Source organism: Lottia gigantea (genome assembly GCF_000327385.1).
Source record: "Lottia gigantea unplaced genomic scaffold LOTGIsca_152, whole genome shotgun sequence".
NCBI lineage: Eukaryota > Metazoa > Mollusca > Gastropoda > Lottiidae > Lottia > Lottia gigantea.
The window spans coordinates 313041-332808 of NW_008707828.1; the positions used below are offsets into that span (position 1 = coordinate 313041).

The 19768-nt window shown below is 34.3% G+C and overlaps 2 protein-coding genes across 2 annotated transcripts in view; both read left to right on the plus strand.

The window, feature by feature from the left end:
• Nucleotides 1-4403, plus strand: part of LOTGIDRAFT_225892 (hypothetical protein) — a gene marked incomplete at its 3' end in the record, with an annotated part of 22988 nt that extends 18585 nt beyond the window's left edge. Inside the window, exons 7-10 of the mRNA XM_009050689.1 lie at nucleotides 2480-2533; nucleotides 2993-3057; nucleotides 3634-3707; nucleotides 4332-4403. Of these exons, the coding sequence (XP_009048937.1) occupies nucleotides 2480-2533; nucleotides 2993-3057; nucleotides 3634-3707; nucleotides 4332-4403 (265 nt within the window). The remainder of the gene's footprint in view (nucleotides 1-2479; nucleotides 2534-2992; nucleotides 3058-3633; nucleotides 3708-4331) is intronic.
• Nucleotides 4404-17803: 13400 nt separating this feature from the next.
• Nucleotides 17804-18319, plus strand: LOTGIDRAFT_97079 (hypothetical protein; the record flags this gene model as incomplete). Its single annotated transcript, XM_009050690.1, has 1 exon — nucleotides 17804-18319. A coding segment is annotated over one exon (516 nt), but the record flags the coding sequence as incomplete, so codon positions are not given.
• Nucleotides 18320-19768: the final 1449 nt, after the last annotated feature.

Consider the following 19768-nt stretch of genomic DNA (forward strand, 5'->3'; position numbering starts at 1 on the left):
GTTACCAGCTTTGGATTTTCACTAACACTAACAAAAGGCATGAGCTTTGGATTGCAAGTTTAGGATTTTCGCTAATTTTGAGGGAAGTCACTGAAGAAGTTTGATTTTCTGGTTGAGGATTTTCACTATCACTAACAAAAGGCATGAGCTTTGATTTTCTAAGTTATAATGCCAGTAGTTACTGGAAGTTTCTTGACTCATCAATAGGTTGTTGTGTGTGGTTAAGGTTATGATGCCAGGCGTTCCTGAAAGTTTCTGGTCTAGAGTCTGTGAGATCTATTTAAAATTTAGTCAGTGATGCAGGTAAGAGGGGCTGACATGGAAAAAGCGTCAAGTAGTTCGTATGGGACAATAAACCGAGGCAATGTGTGCCACAGGCTGTGCACGTTAAAGATCCCTTGACCGTTTGAAATAAAAAAAAAGCAGGCTAATGCCACTGTCGCGGAAAAGTTTCCCTCATTGCACCCTACATGGCGTTGCCTGTCTTCACTAACCCACATGGTGCAGAAAAGTAGGACGTAAAACTCCATTCATTTCATTTTTAAGCATGCGAATGAACTGTAGGACTAGCCTTCTTGTTAAAGAAGAAAAAATCATTTATTAAATCGCAGGAGCTGAAAATGGTGGAAGAAAATGTTTCCTTTCATTGTGACAATTTAACACATGAAATGTCTTATTGAAAGAATTTTGTCATTTGACCGCCATTAAATTCCCTAGGATGACATCAGGTGCAATGAGGTAGAGATAATGACACTTTAATTAGTTTCCATTGGTAAAGAGTTAAAGAGGCTGAAAGGAAATAACTGTTTCTATGTCTGCTCATAAAATCATTCCAGTGGTAGAAGCAGTGAAGATTTTTTGCTGTTTTAATTGGTCGAAATTCAGACTTTTTTTTATTGTTTGCTACATTCTTCAAAATGTTTTAATTTTGGTCCTTCTTTCAACTTGATTGGGAAAATTTCAACAATTAAAAATCCTCATGTTTTATTTCCCAAAATTTTTCTTTGTGAACGATTTTATCTTTCCTGCTGAAAAAAAGAAAATCTTTGGGAAAGAAAATCAACAAAATACTCAGAAATTATCTCTGATTAAGCAAAATAGGGTAGCTGCATTCATTCATTTACACATTTACATATTTTTACACAAGTACATATGTACTAAATGGACGGACTATGTTGCTGTGATCAATTACATGACCACAAAAGATGTACCGGTACAAGCCATCACAATTCTATATATAGAAAAATACATATACACAAGTACATGTGTATTAAATGGACAAGGTTATACTAACGTGATCAAGTACAGGACCACAAGATGTACAGTATGTTAGAAAAAAGACCAAATTTCCATTTATTGCGGCCATCTTTAAGAATATATAGTTGAAAACTATTTGCGGATGAATTAAGCTCTAATGAAAGGGATATTAGAAAACCTAACCATTAAGGTTAATTATGTTCTAATTAAGAGAGTATTAACACCCAACATCACAATTTGAGTCTATAGAAAGGACTGGTCGCCTGAGGCTATATCCTGTCTCTGCCATTAACAACCTACGATCAATGCTAGCGTTATTATACTTCCACCTGGGTCTTCATACCATATTCACGCATTAATAGTCTTAAGATCTTTGTGGGTTGAAAGGGCTAGGATCGGAAATGTCGTCTCTGGTTGGAATATAATTGGAAGGTTGGACTTGCGTTATAGTCTGTCTTGCTAGGCAGGGGGTTGTCAGAACTAGTTAGGAAGATTTCAATTGCTTGATATTGTACTTAGTGAAAAAAGATGGTCTACATTTAACTTTCGAACCATAAATTCATCTACTAAGTATTGTTGACTAATTAGTAGATATTTTAGTATACCGATTTGGTCAAATAGTCACCAATAAAATGTAACTCTCAAAACTAACGAAGTCTTTTAAAGGGATAGGTAGATTTTTGGGGGTTGATTTGAGTCTTGAATATATGTAAAAAGTCTTCAGAAGTACTAGAAATGTACGAAAATTGCATAATTCCATCAAAAATATCTCAAACTAGGAATTTCACTTTCTATTCCTATATGGATTTAAAGGCGGTGAGCTGTGGGTACTTTTACTGACCAGTAACAAATTTCCCATTTCTGAGACGATTGGGGAAATAGATGGCACATCTGTCCCTTTAATAAACTTACTTATAATGACTTTTTGAATTAAAAACTAAAATGAAACACTATTTTAGGCAAAGTTAGATAATAAAGGGCTAAAGGTGGATTTGATAGCTCCAAGTTTCATCTCCAGCATAGGTCTAGATACTGGCATCAGATTTTGCAGGACTGGTTTTCTTCCTGTTATTGTTAAAATGGAGCTTCTCAAGGATTGGAAATGAAGAAACAGTAGGCTAATGCAGCTGTCCTGACAAAATATTCTGTATTGAAAACTACATGTGCATTTTATTTAATAATTTGTTGACATATAAGATTTTTGTATCAATGTATATTTCAGAAAAGTGAACAAGTCGTACCGTGGAAGATCTTGTCCAATTGCAGTACACTGCAGGTAGGCTATATTACTTATATCACATCATTATAACATATGAATAACATATGAATTTTCTTTGAAGGTGCACAGGGAGCCGCTGTGGCTCAGTGAGTTAGACGCTTACTAACCTGAAGATCCAGGGATCAATCTCGGCATAGGTCTAGATAATACCCTCAGATTTTCAACACAGTTTCCCCCTATCAGTGATGCATGTAAGAGGGGCTGACATGGAAAAAGTGTCTAGTTGTTCAGATGGGACAATAAACCAAAGCCCTGTGTGTTATAGGCTGTACACGTTAAAGATCCCTCGACAGTTATAAATCAAAAAAATTTCCCTCATTGCACCCTGCATAGTTTGCCCGTCTTCATTTGCTCAATGGTGCAGGAAAGTAGGACGTAAAATTCCATTCATTTCATTTTCATTTTGAAGGTGCTAAGAACCAGGTTTTTTAACCAGGCATGTTTTTTTCTTTCCAGTGATGGTTGTGACAGATCGGGAACCTACATTCTGATTGACATGGTTCTTAATCGTATGGCTAAAGGTAAGAGTCATCTAGAAAAAACAATGGCCCAGCCTTGACCTGCCACTTTCAAATTTTTTTTATCATTTTATATGGTAAAAAAAATGGCTTGTGACCCCTGTGGAAAATTTTGTGGCCCCTGTACAAAGAATAAACCATGAAAAAGTATCAAACCATATAAAATCTCATTTAGACCTTCATTTTGGATTCCTTCAGCTTAAAGGGACAGTTGTGCCATTTTAAGGGGTTGAATGTTTAGTCAGAAGTACTAGAAATGAACGAAAATCACATAATTCCTTTAAAAATACTTTAATTTTACTCACTATATCTATATATATCTTTTCTATATATCACAGGGTATCTTAAAATGTCGAGTCGTCTTTTTAACATTCAAAGGCAGATTATTCTGGACACACATAGATTTGAAAGCTTAAATTTCAACAGTTAGCTGTGAACACTATTACTAATTTGCTCAGCTAAAAAATTTCAGTTTCTGAGACTAAAGTATGATTGGCGCATCTGTCCCTTTAATTCATTGACTGCTGAACTGAATTGAATTAGCAATAACTTCAAATTTGAATTTTTTTTATTTTGCAGGAGCCAAAGAAATAGATATGGCTGCCACCTTGGAACATATCCGAGACCAGAGAATGGCCATGGTGAAATCTAAGGTATTATTTTAAGTTTTTTGAAAAATCACAATTGCATATCATTAGAACATCCCTACTTTCTATCATATAAGTATATTAGCATTTTCATTTTCATAAATGAAAATAAGGGAACCCATCTTTAAAAATTGTGTTTTTATCCCTGTAATATTTGTAACATGGTAGGCCAGTCTTATTCAAGGGAGACAACTAGCAATAATTCACCATTGAACTGTCTACAACTAAAGATTATCATAGGGCTGATCACTAGTCTGTGATATCAGATTACTATAAATATTATCTTGTTATCTATCGACTAGCACTGACAGATCTTGGTTATGCTGCGGGCACACAAACAGTTGTTGCCTATTTTTGACACAGACCAGAATTAAATCTCCGTGTGCCTGTGCTTCCGCAACGAGATAATTGCGATGCCAAGAGGCTTTATAATATCAAACCAGTTTATTATTTGTCGCTGATTATTTTATCATCCAATCAGATTCATTTCCCAAAGACGTTTTACATGCAGCATTACAATACGTCCAAAATCATTTATTACCGTCTGATTTTCCAAATTTCTATTTAAATGATGTTGCAGAAAAGTAGAATGTAAAACTCCATTCATTTCATTTCATTTTCTATTTTCAGGAGCAGTTCCAGTTTGCCCTTGCCTGCGTGGCTGAGGAGGTTCATGCCATCTTGAAGGCACTGCCACAATGAGATGGAAAGAATCTCAAAACAGTTGTGTTTGGAGAAAATTCATCAGAAATTAAAAAAATGTTGTAAAAGCTTAATTAACCAACAAATGTCAAGTTTTGATGTCAAACATTAGCTTATTGGTCACCAATTGACAAAAAAATATATTTTTTCTTGTTCCGTAAGTTTTACCCTAACAACTGGTATCCAAGAATTTAATGCATCAGTGACTTTAAAATGTATCATATCACAGACAAGTAATCCTATCATGTATCATGATGTATCTATCAGTGATGTGTCCTGATACATGACTTTACATGTCCATGACTAATTTTTTTCTATTTTCGAAATTTACTCAAAGGTAAATTTCAACCTGTACTTTTTGATTCTTTTAATAAAAAATTTGCCAGAAATTTCGGCTTTCTGTTATATGTCCTTTTTTTGCATACAATGTGAACTGTTTTGCATTTTTTCTTGTACACCAGCCATTTTGAAGGTAAATGTGCTGGAAAAGTAACATGTTTACACAAATAACAAGTAAATTTATGCTGATTAACAACCTTTAGATATTGTGTTTGTCAACTATTTTGTTATTGTTTACGTGTCTTGTTAGTTGTTTCACAGTCTTAAGTATTTTTTTGGTTGGTATCAGGGTTTGATAGGCGATTAAACCCTTCATTAAGTAAATCTTTAGTGGGAAAGTTGCAAATTGTGTCCTTAAAACATTTAAATTCTGATCAGTATACCACTAATCTGTGTTATCTCCCCTGAATCAGACTAAATGTGTTTTCAATAATGAAGAGTACCTTTTTTAAAAGATCTTTTGCACATTAAATCAAAAGCCAAATTGACATCTGCTGCCTGGACCTCGTTTTCAGTAAGTGCATGCGGCATTGGTTTAATTCCTTTGGCATGGCGATGGTTTCTGTAACCATGGTAACCACCTGTTGTCACTTCATCTATTAACAAGTTTATCCAAACCGTTTCCTATCTTTGAGTTTGAAGTTGATGATGCAAACTATTTTTGTAAATGATGATATTTGGATTAAAACCCATCTTCAATTTGCACAACAAGGAAATAATTTTTGTTAAATGTTCCTAGATGATACACGATAATTTATGAGATGTGCAATGAAAGGACCTCAGAATATTTATTTTCTAGTCATTATGTGTTTGAGTTGTTCTGAAATCCAATTAAAGTTATACTACCTCTTAGGATGACCAAAAAATTCAAATTGTTAAACTTGATTAAAATGAGTCTTTATTCATCAGTGGACTTACCTGGTGTTATAACTATACAACAGAATCTCTCTATAATCTAATAAATCTATAAAACTAAGTAATAATTCATTAAACTTAGTAATTTTGAAACTTGCTAAGAAGTGTATTTCAATAATTATTTAGTTTAATAGATATATCATCTTATATAGAGATTCTATTAGTCATGGTACCTGGTAAGTCTAACTGGTGAATATATACTCTTATTGACCAAGTTTGAGATTTTAAATTTTATATACATTCTAAGAGGTAGTGTTCCTTTCATATTTTACTGAAATCTATTGATCATCTACTTAATTATTTATGAGGCCTACTTCATCCAATACAGTCATAATTTATATTTTTGACCTATTTATTATGTTATATTTATTATGAATTATTTAGTATAGTTTACATTTTAGACATCAACTTTTTCCACGTAGAATAGAATGTATCTTTATATAGCCTACTGATTTTTACATTAACTTATCCTGTCCAAAATGGATGGGCAAATTTGATTTATTTTTTCAACTTAGTCATTGTGTTGAATGATTATCGCAAAAAATTTAGTTTTGACTGCTGTGTTTAGGGTAGACTAAATTCTTTGAGTGTAAAGTTAATTAATGGGATTGTAAAGAGGTTTTTTAAATTTTTTATGTGTATCGGGGACACTGTTAGCTTCAATTTGCACCAATCAGACATCTGTGGTTCTTGCAATTCCACTAAAACTAACGCGTTTCATGACGTCACTAGAGGGGAGCTACCAGAAGCTACTTTTTATATCTATGCAGTTCCCCTCTAGTGATGTTAGTTTTAGTAGAATTGCAAGAACCGCAAAGGTGGGAATGAGAATTGAAATAGTGCAAATTGATGCTATCAGTGTCCACAATACACATAAAAGTTTAAAAAACCTCTTTACAATTCCTTTAAGATAGTGTTTAAGTGAACTGTGAAATCTCCAGTTTTAGAGTTATTCCTATTATAATTTCACCAATGTCACCATGGCAATCCCTCACCTCAACCCCTAACCTGTGCCCTAGTTTGCCCTCTTTATCTTCCTGAACCAGGTTCATTCCTTCAAATACATTCCTCTGAAATGTCCAGAATGAAATAAAAGCATTCCTCTTATTTTAAAATTTCTTGAGACATTTTGAATATAACAGATCTATTCTCTTTTGTGAAATTGTATTTTGAATTTTAATTAAGGGATTCTGTTGCATCAAAATTAATACTGTTCACATTTGAGAACAAGAAATATTAGATGTAGATCACCATGCAATAACTAACTTTCAAATTTGGCATGTTCCACAGCAATTTGTATAGTTTTTCAACAGTATTAAGCCTATTCTAAATATCCATTTAGAAATGCTTAAAGGGACAGATATGTCATTTTTTTTGACTAATCATACCTTAGTCTTAAAAAACAGGAATTTATAAGCTAGGCTAATCAGTAATAATGTTCACAGCTCACCGTCGAAATATGAGCCTTCAAATCCATGTGTGTTCAGAATTATCCATATTTGAAAGTTAAGACTACATATATTCAAGACTCTAATCAACCCTCCAAAATGAGGCATCTGTCTCTTTAAATGGGGCACCAGGATTTTCTCTGTTTTTGAGACCTAAGAAATAAAATTAAGCTCTTTCTGGGAGATCTTGGAATTGCACAAGCAAGCTGATAAGACTAGATTAATATTTCACTGCCTTTTGTTTTGTTATATGAATTGTTATATATGATAATAATAATTGTTAAAAAAATCATGTTAATTAGGTTAAAGTTTACTTTGCAGGCTTAATCCAGAGTTAAAATTTTACTAAGTAAGCTTAATCCAGAGTTGAAATTTTACTAAGTAAGTTTAATCCAGAGTTGAAATTTTACTAAGTAAGTTTAATCCAGAGTTCAAATTTTACTAAGTAGATTTAATCCAGAGTTCAAATTTCAATTTTTAAACCTGGCCAAAATGATTCTTGTTTCATCAGTGGACTTACCTGGTGTCATAACTATACAACAGAATCTCTCTATAATCTAATAAATCTATAAAACTAAGTAATAATTCATTAAACTTAGTAATTTTGAAACTTGCTAAGAAGTGTGTTTTAATAATTATTTAGTTTAATGGATATATCGTCTTATATAGAGATTCTATTCTTTAGTCATGGTACCTGGTAAGTCTAACTGATGAATATACACACTTATTGACCAAGTTGACTTTAAATTTCATGTCCATTGTAAGAGGTAGTGTTCCTTTAATATGAAAAACACCCATGGCACCAAACTTGGTATTGCAGAAATGGGTTTAGACAAACATTAGGTTAGCAAAAATATGGAGGGATTTGGGTTGGAGAGTCACCCTAGAAACAGTTATTTGAACATGTCCCTGTTGATATGAACTTTAGCCAATGTTAATTTAAACCTGATTAACTACTGATTAAAGGGATAGTATAGAGGTTTTCTACATTATTTATGTGTATTGGGAATTCCACTATAACAAAGTGTTTGATGACGCCATTAATCACAAAATATGTTGTATCACATAAAAACTTGGCAATTAGTGACGATTAGTGACATCATAAAATGCTTAGTTTTAATGGAATTGCAGGAACCACAGACGTCTGATTGAAAATTGGAATGGTTTAAATTGATGTTATCAGTGTCCCTGATACACATACAAAATTTAGAAAACCTCTTTACAATCCATTTAAATGTGTTCAATTAATTAATGATATTCTATGTGATGAATATAACAATGTGTCCCTGTGTGTTTTCAAGTTATTTTTTGTTGTTATAAATATAACCTTGTTGAAATATCTATGTTATATTATATCTATTATATATGAAATTGTTGGAATCAAGACTTTATCCCTGTAAAACTCTCAAATTGTGAATTATGATTTACCCAAATAAAGTTAACACTGGGCCAAATTGCAACTGTTAAAATATTGTTTGTTTTTTTTTTGTTATTCATTTCTCCCATCTTGATAAATATTTAGTCCTGGCAAAATTTCCCTCATTGCACCCTGCATGGCGTTGCCCGTCTTCATTAGCCCACATGGTGCAGAAAAGTAGGACGTAAAACTCCATTCATTTCATTTCATTTTACATTGTGAATATGCCCTAGATAGACAACCAGGCTCCTACCTCTTACTGGTAGACGAGGGTCAATTAAATACATTCTTTTTCTTTTATTTGCAATCAATAGGGGGGAAGTTTCGATATAATTATTGATGAAATGAATTATTTCAATCAATACGTAACATTGAAGGGACATTCCGCTTTTTTTATTGTAGGTTGAAAAAATTTTCTTTGAAAATTAGTTATTTGTGAAAACTATACACAAGAATCTAGAGAAATTTGTCCCTTAAACGTATCTGAAAATTTGAACTCATAAGTAACTTGTCGTTAAGTTTAGAAGCCAAAACTAGTTAAAAGTTTACCGTAAATATTTTAACGTTTCTATGATTTTGTTTGTCGTTGGAAAACTAATGTGCGGCGAAATACGCGCTAAAATGTAGACAAATGTGTCTCCTACTCATTCCGATGGTTTCAACAAAAAATATCGAGCCATTATCAAGTCAAATTCAAAAATTAGATTAAACTACATAATCAGCAATTACTAGACCTACGCTCCATTTTTAAATAGATATATAGATATAAATAGCATATTTTAAAAATATTTTCAGGTATAATTTACAAGGTTTTTAATGATACAAACTTTGCATATTACCCCTTTAAAGAATGGCGACTGTTTCTTTTTTACTTATTAAAAAATCAAATGTAAACTTGTCATGTAGTTTTTAAAAAATATATCGACTTTTATTTTCTATTGAAAGGAATTAAATTAAAGTGCGTTGGTTTAAAGATTATTTACTCTGCGGGTACACAGTCTTAAGGTAAACTGGGTTATTATTTATGAAAACATCAACGATAAAAAACGTTGCCTTTATTTATTTATAAAAAATGTTCGTTTCCAAATTCTTATATCGTTTTTAATTTCTTGTAACGTCTTTATTTATTTCTAAAAAAAAATTATGTGTAGGCCTATCGGAAAATGAAATGAAATGAATGGAGTTTTACGTCCTACTTTTAAGTGTATCGGAGACTCAAAGCATCAATTTGCATCATTCCAATTTTCAATCAGACGTCTGTGGTTACATGTGATGGTCCTTTGTGATAAAGCATATATTTTGATGCTATCAGTGTACCCGATACACATTAACAATTTAGAAAACCCTGTTCACAATCCCTTTAAGCTAACCAATGTATCCAACCATCTAGTGTATTATGACATTCGTGTATTGGACATTTTCGAAACAAACGTCAAGAGTTTTCAATTTGTTTTGAAATCGCCCTGGTCGTTTAACAAGCGTCGTAATATGTCCATAAACGCAGTAAAATGCGCAGTTCGCGCTTTGCAAAAACTCATGACGTCCTCAGTTTTGCTATTGAAACGACACCAGAAATGTGCTTCCTCGACTGTGGAAAAAAGATCGAAGGCCAAATGAAAGCCAGGTAAACCCAATGGAAACGCAGAAGCCAACTTCTCGTTCGGCATTAGTGGCCGTGTACTGGTATTTCCGGTATGCGTGCGCAACTTTTAAAATGGCAGCCTCCATATCAAGCGGATGGATATATGAAGAGACTCTCTCCCTGTTGCAACAGAGGAGATATCCGAGCTTCATGGGATAGAACAAGAATGTGTACCTAAAAAGCGAGGAGTTGGCTATCTTGGGCCGCGAAAAAAGTAAACATCAGGTGAGATTTTTAAACTCAAATTTAGCAGACGTACAGTCAGATGACCTAATTTTGTGCGTAACTCACGTGCGACTTCGCTTGACCTCCCAATTTGCATGTTTTGATAAACATGGATTATTTCTTCAACGTGAACATTTTTCTATCGTTTCAAAGCCGTGTCAAATTTATTATTTTAAGTGTCGTCTGCTGGAATGTATTCCTGTGACCAAAATCAAATGACAAACTTTTGTCGGAGCAAATTAAAAGGTTTTTTGAATTTTTTCGATATTTTTCTTAGCTTGTCTTTGCGTTGATAAAAATACAGTCAAGTAACTTAATTTCGTGGAAACCTATTATTCGTGGATTTCCGGAAAGGATTAATAATTTACATGAGCGACCTTGCGCGACGTCCGCATTAGTTTGTTTTAATAAACATGGGGTTTCTCTACAATATCAGCTAGTAGAATGAATTCAGTAGTTGTAAGCAAGGTAAAATGTATTAATGTATACTTTGACAAATACGAAATGGCGGATTTCAGTTATTACCAAACGTCACCATTTTTATCGGCCGAATTTCCTTATAATCCCTAGCCGTAATCGGAATTCCAAGTGTCGTCTGCTAGAATGTAGTCCAACGAATGAAGTCACGTGATCAACTAGCGGATTCCGTGTCAACAGAAAATTTCTATGGAACACAAAGTGGACCGTATTCTTATGTTGTTTCAGTGACTTTTAGCAATAAATCACGCTACGTATCTTATTTTGTCAGTCACTATTTTTTTTTTTTAAATCGTGGTTCTTTGAAGGAATTGTCACTAGTTATAATGAATTGATATTAAAGATAAATACTAAGAGAAGTTAATTATATCACCCGGTATCCATAAATATGGGTCAAAGTGAAGGATTCATTAAGAAAATCGAAATAAACCAATTTCTATTATTTTGTAGAATATCTGAGGAAACATCTAAGACATAAATTTTTTTTTTCGTTTTTTTAACTTTGACGAAATTCGGTGTTGAATCCTTATATCCACGAAAATAGGTTACACCACTGTATAATCTTTTGTAAGTTTACATTGAAAAGAAACACATTTCCCTCCTAGAAATTTCAACCCCCAAAAGTCATAGATTTTGGCTGAAAATGGGCATCTGCAAAAGCAAATTTTGAAGACATAATGTATGTTTATATTTTTACTAACGCAATGACATTATAAGACTAACAATACCATTTTGAGGCTGTTTTTCCAATTCTCATAAATTTAATAGAACAATTTTAAAGAACTTTTTACTTCATGTCAGCAGAAAAAATCAATGGAACACAGTGTGGGCCATATTCTTATGTTGTTTCAATGAATTCAAAAATTACTGTTACGTTTTACTTATCTTATTTTGACAATCACTATTTTATTGCCATTAGTTATAATGAATTGTTATTTAAAATGAATACTATATAAGATAATTTGGCTTATACAACTGGGTATGTTTTTTTCGACTAATAAACGTTTTACTCGAACATAAGCAACGCATTTTGAAGCCGTTGTCGGGTTGGTTAGTCTCAGAAACGAGAATTGTTTTTAGCCAATCAGTAATAGTGTTCAAAGTTCACCGTCAAAATTTGAGACTTCAAATCCAGAATTATCCGTGTTTGAAAGTTAAAAAGACGAGTCGAGTCGTCTATTTTGAGACACTGCCATATAAAGAAATAGGGAAAAAATTCCTAGTTTGAGGTATTTTTGAAGGAATTGTGCGATTTTCTTATCGTAAGTAATCGTAATCGTAAGTATTTCTTAAGATTATATTTTCAAGACTGAAATCTATACCCACCAAAATATGGCGCATCAGTCCCTTTAAATTTTGTAAGGTCACTTCTTAAGGCCTTCTTAAATCGCAGCTTTCAAATTGAAGCAAAAAGAAAAAAATGTCAATTTCCTTCTCTTTGAATTTTTGAATAAAGGTTTAATTATTGTTTCGTCTACGGTTTTTTTTATTAGTCCAAAAAACCACACCTTACACCTTAGTCATTCATAGATTTAAATATAGATATGACGATATGAAACTAAACATTCGGACTACCTTTTGTTTTCCTTTAGCGACGTATAAGCGCTATCGACCCATTATTTTACTTGATCTTCTCCATTAACTGCAAATAACGGATGTTCAAGATTTCTTGATGTTTTCCAAGCGATTTAAAGTCTACTTATGGTTCTACGTCCGTTCGATGTCGTATTCAAATTAGCCGCTGGCGTCAAACTTCGTGGTATTGTTCTTTCTGAACAACAACCCATCTCTATTTACAGTTGATTCTACTATGATACCTGTATAGGAATTTATATTGTTAGTAATATCACCTGATTAAAAACAATACTGAAATATCGCCATATCGTGATATATAGTAGTTATCACAATAAATACCGATATAGGAATTTTTATCGTTCATAATATCACCTGATTAAAAAATACCGAAATATCACCATATCGTGATATATAGTAGTTATCACAATAAATACCGATATAGGAATTTATATTGTTCATAATATCACGTGATAAAAAAATACCGAAATATCGCCATATCGTGATATATGGTAGTTATCACGATAAATACTGGTATAGGAATTTATATTGTTAGTAATATCGCCTGATTAAAAAATACCGAAATATCACCATATAGTGATGAAATATGGTAGTTATCACGATATATCGCTAAATTTTTGTCCAGATAAGATATCAACACTTAATATTTGAAACAGATTGGTTTTTTTCATGATATTCAAGACTTGGGTGTTTTTAAGAGATATTTATTGTTTTTTCTTACATTTAGATTTTCTAGACCATCATTTAGTTACAAAAACCAGTAAAAAACATACTTAAAACATATCGCGATATATGCCCATATCGTGATATATTAATGTTTACTATCGTTATATCCACATGGAAGAATATTGCCCAGACCGACTTAAACTAAGATTCCATATACGCGTCATGTGGACTTAAATGGCCCTTGCAGATCCGTCATTCGTCAAATATGATTCCATATGTGCGTTAAACGTATGCGTTATCTTTCTTTTGACGCAAGGACTTCTAGACAGATGGATGCTTTGGTGCATAAAAATACAGGGAATCCTCACAAAATACGTCACTTTTGGGAGATCTCCGCGCGGAAAGGCGTCCGGATGCGTCAAAAATCGCTACACCCGGAGACGGAGACCATTTGACGGATATCGGAATCATACCCTCTTAAACCAATCATTTCGATTTTTAACGCATGACGGATGACATAACAAGGATACGTTATTCAAGGTGTTCACAAGGCGAGCGAACTATTAACTTATATCAAGAGATGACTTGAGCACGAAATGGAGCTTTTTAGAATAGGTAGACATATTTATCTACTCTCTACTTAAAATCTACACGAATTTTTGTCGTGTTGGTTTATCAAAAAGAGAGAGAACTAATTGTTCTTTTAAATAGGATAAAGAATTTTCAAAAGTTTACGTAAACCTTTTAAGTAGTTTTTACAAAAAAGGTGATTTTTGCAGTCAAGGTATAATATGAAGTTTGTAATAGCTTGGCATTGATATAAGTACGAAATTCGTAATAGCTTGACAGTATAAAGATGACTATACTCTGCAACAGATTCAACTTTGCGGAAATTAACGAGGATTGTCGAAGGATATAGTATCGTTATAAAACGAAGCTAAGATAATAAGAATAATAATAATAGTAATAATAATGAGATATTTTGACGTCCGTTTCAAGTTGTTTATTATTTTGGATGAAGTTGCCATCCTTTCAACTATTGTGAAGTGTTTCTTAGACATTTCTATATTTATACATTAAAGACAAGTAGTTAGGACTAACTATAGGACTAACCGGAAGGTTTGACTATATAGGCTACGGAAGAATAAATATAAGGAAGCCTTTTACCATTTGAAGGTCGTTTACATTGTCCTTTGTTTTCTACAGAATATTAAAGGGGCGTAGTGTATAATTTTCACAATTGTGAGCGGAAAAAAGTTTTGATCTACAAAAAAAGCGGAATGTCACTTGAAAGGAGTAGTATGTGCTGACTTCAAAATATCAAGAAATCTATATGAATTATTGGTAAAATGGTCATAAGATTCTGGTTTTGAGACGACACTTGCATAGGTCTTCAAAACGGCAATCTTCGGTAGTTTCCGTAAAGCTGAATCTGAAAATGATGCAGAGCTCTAGCGTAACTTTCGCTGAGGCTGTTTGTATTAGCATCAAACTAGCTTCATTCCAATTTTCAATCAGATGTCTATGGTTCCTGCAATTCCACTAAAACTAAGATTAGTGTTCGATGACGTTACTACTGGTCTCTTATAATGTGATAAAGCATATTTTGTAATTATTGACTTCTTCTAACACATAGTTTTAGTGGAATCGCAGGAACCAAAGACGTATTATTGAAAATTGAGAACCCAATCAAATTAGACTCTCAAACGATAATATGAATTGAAATGGCTTTCATTAAATACTTTAAATATCTCTCGACAATTTGAAAAAAAAAAATATAAATTTATGCCGCTGATCGGACAAATTTTCCTCATCGCCCACTGCACAGCGGTACCTTTGTTCATTTGCTAAAATTAGAGCAGAAAAGAAGGAAGTAAAACTCTTATTTATTTCATTTTCCCCTCATCATAAACGCCACATCAAAACTGATCAATATATTCACCCATTGTGTTGCATCGGAGAGAGAGCTTATCGTGTTTGAATAACTTTTTGAAATAAAGCCACTGAGTTGGTTTTTGTGGAAGAGGATTAGGGCTTATGTAAGCTGCTCGTCTCGAGACTTGACGTATCGTACGTATATTGAAACAAAGGATTTTATGATCAATAGCTCGAGGTGTTCGATTTTAGATTTTCGTTCGGAAGAATTAGGATTTTGCAAGAGGATTGTATTCTGTAAGACATATTGGTAATGTATTGACTGGGGGCGAACTTAGAACTCGAAAACTACTTGGTCTGGGTCGTTACAATGGCTGGACTCTTAATATTTGTGGTTTTATTGGATTTACAAGCAACCGGTTCTGGAAGCTCAATTTTGCAACACACGTTTATAACGCCCTCGGTGTGTACGGGGACAGTTCCGTCAACAAGTGACGCTTACATGGTAGTTACATCGCGATTTATGATGGGATGTTACCGCGCTTGTTGTTTAGATACAGCCTGCTACGGTGCAATGTTTGTACAACCTGATTTCTGTTATTTGTACAGCGAAACAGACCCTGGGTGCTCTGTTATTCCTGTATATCCGGCTCAAAAATTCAGATATAAGTCGGTAAGTATAATTTGTTTCAAGCGTTTATAAAAAAAAATGAATATCTATTTCAGCGCACTATAACGCAAACCTTTCATACGTTCGGCTGAAAACTTAATCACAAGGTTAGAGATTGTATAGAGATTTTTATACGCCCACATGAAATTAACGGATTTTGATGAAACTTGGTGTGAGTGTTATCACCCGAGGATGAACCCTATTTAAAAGCAGAAGAATCGAAAAATATTGAGTATGAGTTATTGCCTTTCTTGAAAACGCATTCAATTTTAGATTGTAAACACTCTAGAAGGCACAATAATTCTTGACGGATTTGACGAAACTTGGTTTGAGTGTTTGTAATCATCCAAGGATAAGCCCTATCGAAAATCGGAAAAATTGAAAAATATTTAGTTTGAGTTATTGCCCTCGGTAATATTATTCAATATCGCCTCAAAAAGTTCAAAAGAAGTCCAAGATCGCAGTTATCAATAACAACGACACCACTTGCCATATTCTTGTTGATTTCAGGGAATAATGAGACATTCCTCTACTCCGGTGTATATCGAAACCTCAACGATGACAATGATTGTGTCGTCACCCAATGCCATACCTACATGCATAAATGGCGGAACCTACAACGCTAGCAACAGTAAGTGTGACTGTGTTGATGGATATGTTGGAGCTTCCTGTGAGCGCTTAATGATAGGTGAGTGGTTCTAGAAGATTCGATCTTCGAAATGTTTCGCTACATTTTCACTTGACTAAACCATTTCGTCTTAAAGGAATTGTAAAGAGGTTTTCTTCAAAATTACGTGTATTTGGGGTAACAGATAGCATCAATTTACACCATTCCCATTTTCAATCAGATATCTGTGGTTCCTGCAATTCTACTAAAACTAAAAAGTGTTTGATGAAGTCACTATTCGCGTAGGGCTTTATGTGATACAAGTCGGGATTCGTGACGTTAAACACTTATTTATTGTGGGATTACGGGAACCACAGACGTCTGATCGAAAATTGGAATGGTGCAAATTTATGCTATTAGTGTCCCCTATAAAAATTAAAAAATCTAGAAAACCTCATTATAGTCCTTTTAAGACGGACTGTGGTTGACTGTGCGACTGGGGAGCATCTGGATTTTTTTGCATGTAACTGGAAGTATCAGATCTATCTCATCCTGATCGTAGTTGTCTCCAGTTTCTGTTGGATGCTCGTGTTCATAATCTTCGACATCCTGGTGATCGCAGTAGCTGGTAGTCGAAATTTGTTTTTGATAGAAGAGTTTCGTTTGAATCGACCGTGACGGATTCGACGAAGTGCTAAGAATAACTCGTCGAGCTGGGCTCGCCGTAAATCGCTGCGACGATGATGGCATCTTGAGGTCGTTAGATATAACCGGATCGGTTTTTTTACATAAGCCTGTCGCAGACGAGATGAACTAGCTGCCTCGAGAGGCTGTCAGCTGAGCAACATTCTCAATACTTTTTCACCGCGGACGAGAGCCCTCGCCTGAGCTATTTTCTCACTAGAAAATCTTCGACGAATTCCGTACGCCAAGGAAAACAACCGAAGAACGTTAGGACTGCATCTATCATTTTCCCGTTATGGAATTCCGCAGAAAAAACAGCGTTTAGGCACGAATAGTCTTGCCATGTTCAGCAAGTTGATCTTCTAAAATCGCATTATTCCAGTTACCATAATGATACCACCGCGTTACTATTGGTTAGCTACTTTCAGCTGGCAGCTAGACGCCCGCACACGGTGAATTTCTAGCCTCTTGAGGCAGAAAATATCAAACACGATAGACAATTTCTTCGCAGTCTCTTTAGGCAGAAATCTCACTAAAAATTAAGCGCACACGGGGGAAACAGCCCAGCTCTCGACCTCTTGAGGCAGGCAGCTCAACTAGTTCCTCTCGTCTGTGGCAGGCTTAAGGGGGGCGGCTATCTTCCATTAACAGGCATCAAATTCGTCTCAGAATGCAGGATAATGTTACAAAAAAGATTCCCGGTTGAGGCATCCCGTCCCCTTCATCTAGTTGAACCACTGGTGTACAAATGTAAACCATTATCCATATAGCAATGATTCTCACATTATTTTGTAGATTGTACAGAAGGTTACCAGCTAGGACACTATATAGGAGCAGGATATGGCGTGTACCAAATCAAACCTCCCAATGCACCGACAGCGTTCACTGTTCAGTGTAACATGAACGACGGGGGAGGCACCATGTTCATGAAGAATGCTCAATGGGACCCAGATATAACGACGGATAAGCTATGGGCAGACTACAAAGCTGGATTTGGCATCGTGATGGACAATCATTGGTTAGGTCTGGAGTACATGCATTATGTATCAGCCAATCGTCCACAATCAGCTTTTATGGAGGTCTTCAGTGACATTGATTATAAGGGCCGATGGCGTAAATATGACGACTTCAGGATAGATGATGAAGCTTCTGGTTACAGGTTGACGTATTCTGGATCCGATCCTTGGACACAAACAGATGCAGATGCTGATCCTAATTGGATAAAAGCCATTCTACCGATCCCACTCGGAGATTCAATGGTCGGATTGAACGGAACCAAATTTAGTACCAAAGATACTGACAACGACGGGAATAGTACTGTGAATTGTGCTGCTGATTTTAAAGGTGGTTGGTGGTACAATCAATATTGTGCCGAATGTAATCCGAATGGTGACGAACGGAACCTGATTTTTTGGCGTAATGATTATGGAGCACATCATATTCCATTTATTGAAATGATGTTTCGTGCAATGTGACTGAAGACAATCGTTGAATTTGTTTTGAGTTTTACCACCCAAACCGCTAATAAAAAAAATGCGCTAAAAATAATAATTATTTACTTTAACGATCGCAGATTTCATAATACGAAACGAAACTTTTTCGATTGGCCAGGATTTTTAGTGACGTCAGTATTATGGTATCCCAGATTTTCTTTAAACAATTTTTTTTTGTTTCGGGTCGTTAGTACTTGGTTTATTTATTATTAGCGGTTGGGGTGGTACGACAGTTGGGATTTACAACCCACCCGTTTCAAAACAGTACAAATGGGCCTAGAATAACTTTGAGTTAATTAAGATATAAGCAAGGGCACATATTTTCTTTTTGAAATTTATTTTTACAGAGGGCAATATTAGGCCCAAATATTTGTCATATTCGGGTAAAAAAAAACAAATGTAGAGTGTATTTTAGTGGATAAATATCTTATTAGTACTTTAAAGGAACGGGTTTGCCATTTTGGGGGGGAGGGGGGGGGGGGGGTGATTTTAGTCTTGAACATCTGCAAAGTCTTGAGAAGTACTAAAAATGTACGAAAATCGTCGTTATTTTATTTCAGCTAATGATTCATAAAAACCTCACTGTCCACTACGTCACGAGACCCCATAATAAAATGTGTTTAACCCGAAACTGACTGCTTATTAGGCCCAAATATTTGTCATATTCGGGTAAAAAAAACAAATGTAGAGTGTATTTTAGTGGATAAATATCTTATTAGTACTTTAAAGGGACGGGTTTGCCATTTTGGGGGGGGGGGGTGATTTTAAAAAAAACATTTTCCGTCCTCAACCAATCAACATACATACATACATAAAATAAAATTATATGTGCACCTTGTGGTCACCTTGAGACAAATGTCATGTGACAAAGCGGCATACCCCATGTTTTTTTTTTCAACAGACAAAAATTCGTCGTCTCCGCCAAACTTAAAGATGGGTTTCCTTATTTTTTAGTGTCAAATTAAGAAAACTATTTGATTAATTGGTGTTTTTAATGAATTATCGTACATTCTTATTCATATCATTATGTTCTTATTGCATATAATTAAGAGTTTTAACCAATCATACATATCAATGTAAGTACAGTCTGGATAAACAAAAAAAATACTTTTTGACCTTTCTTGCTCGATCACTAATTGGAATTCAGCTAGTAATTCTCTTCTAATTTAGCTAATTATGAATTAATTATGGACATGTGAGACAAACTGATATTTTTCCAAGTCATTAGAACACCTCTACTTTCTATTCGTATAAGAATTCGAATTTTCATTTTCATAAATGAGAATAAGGGAACCCATCTTTAATGCTAGGGCA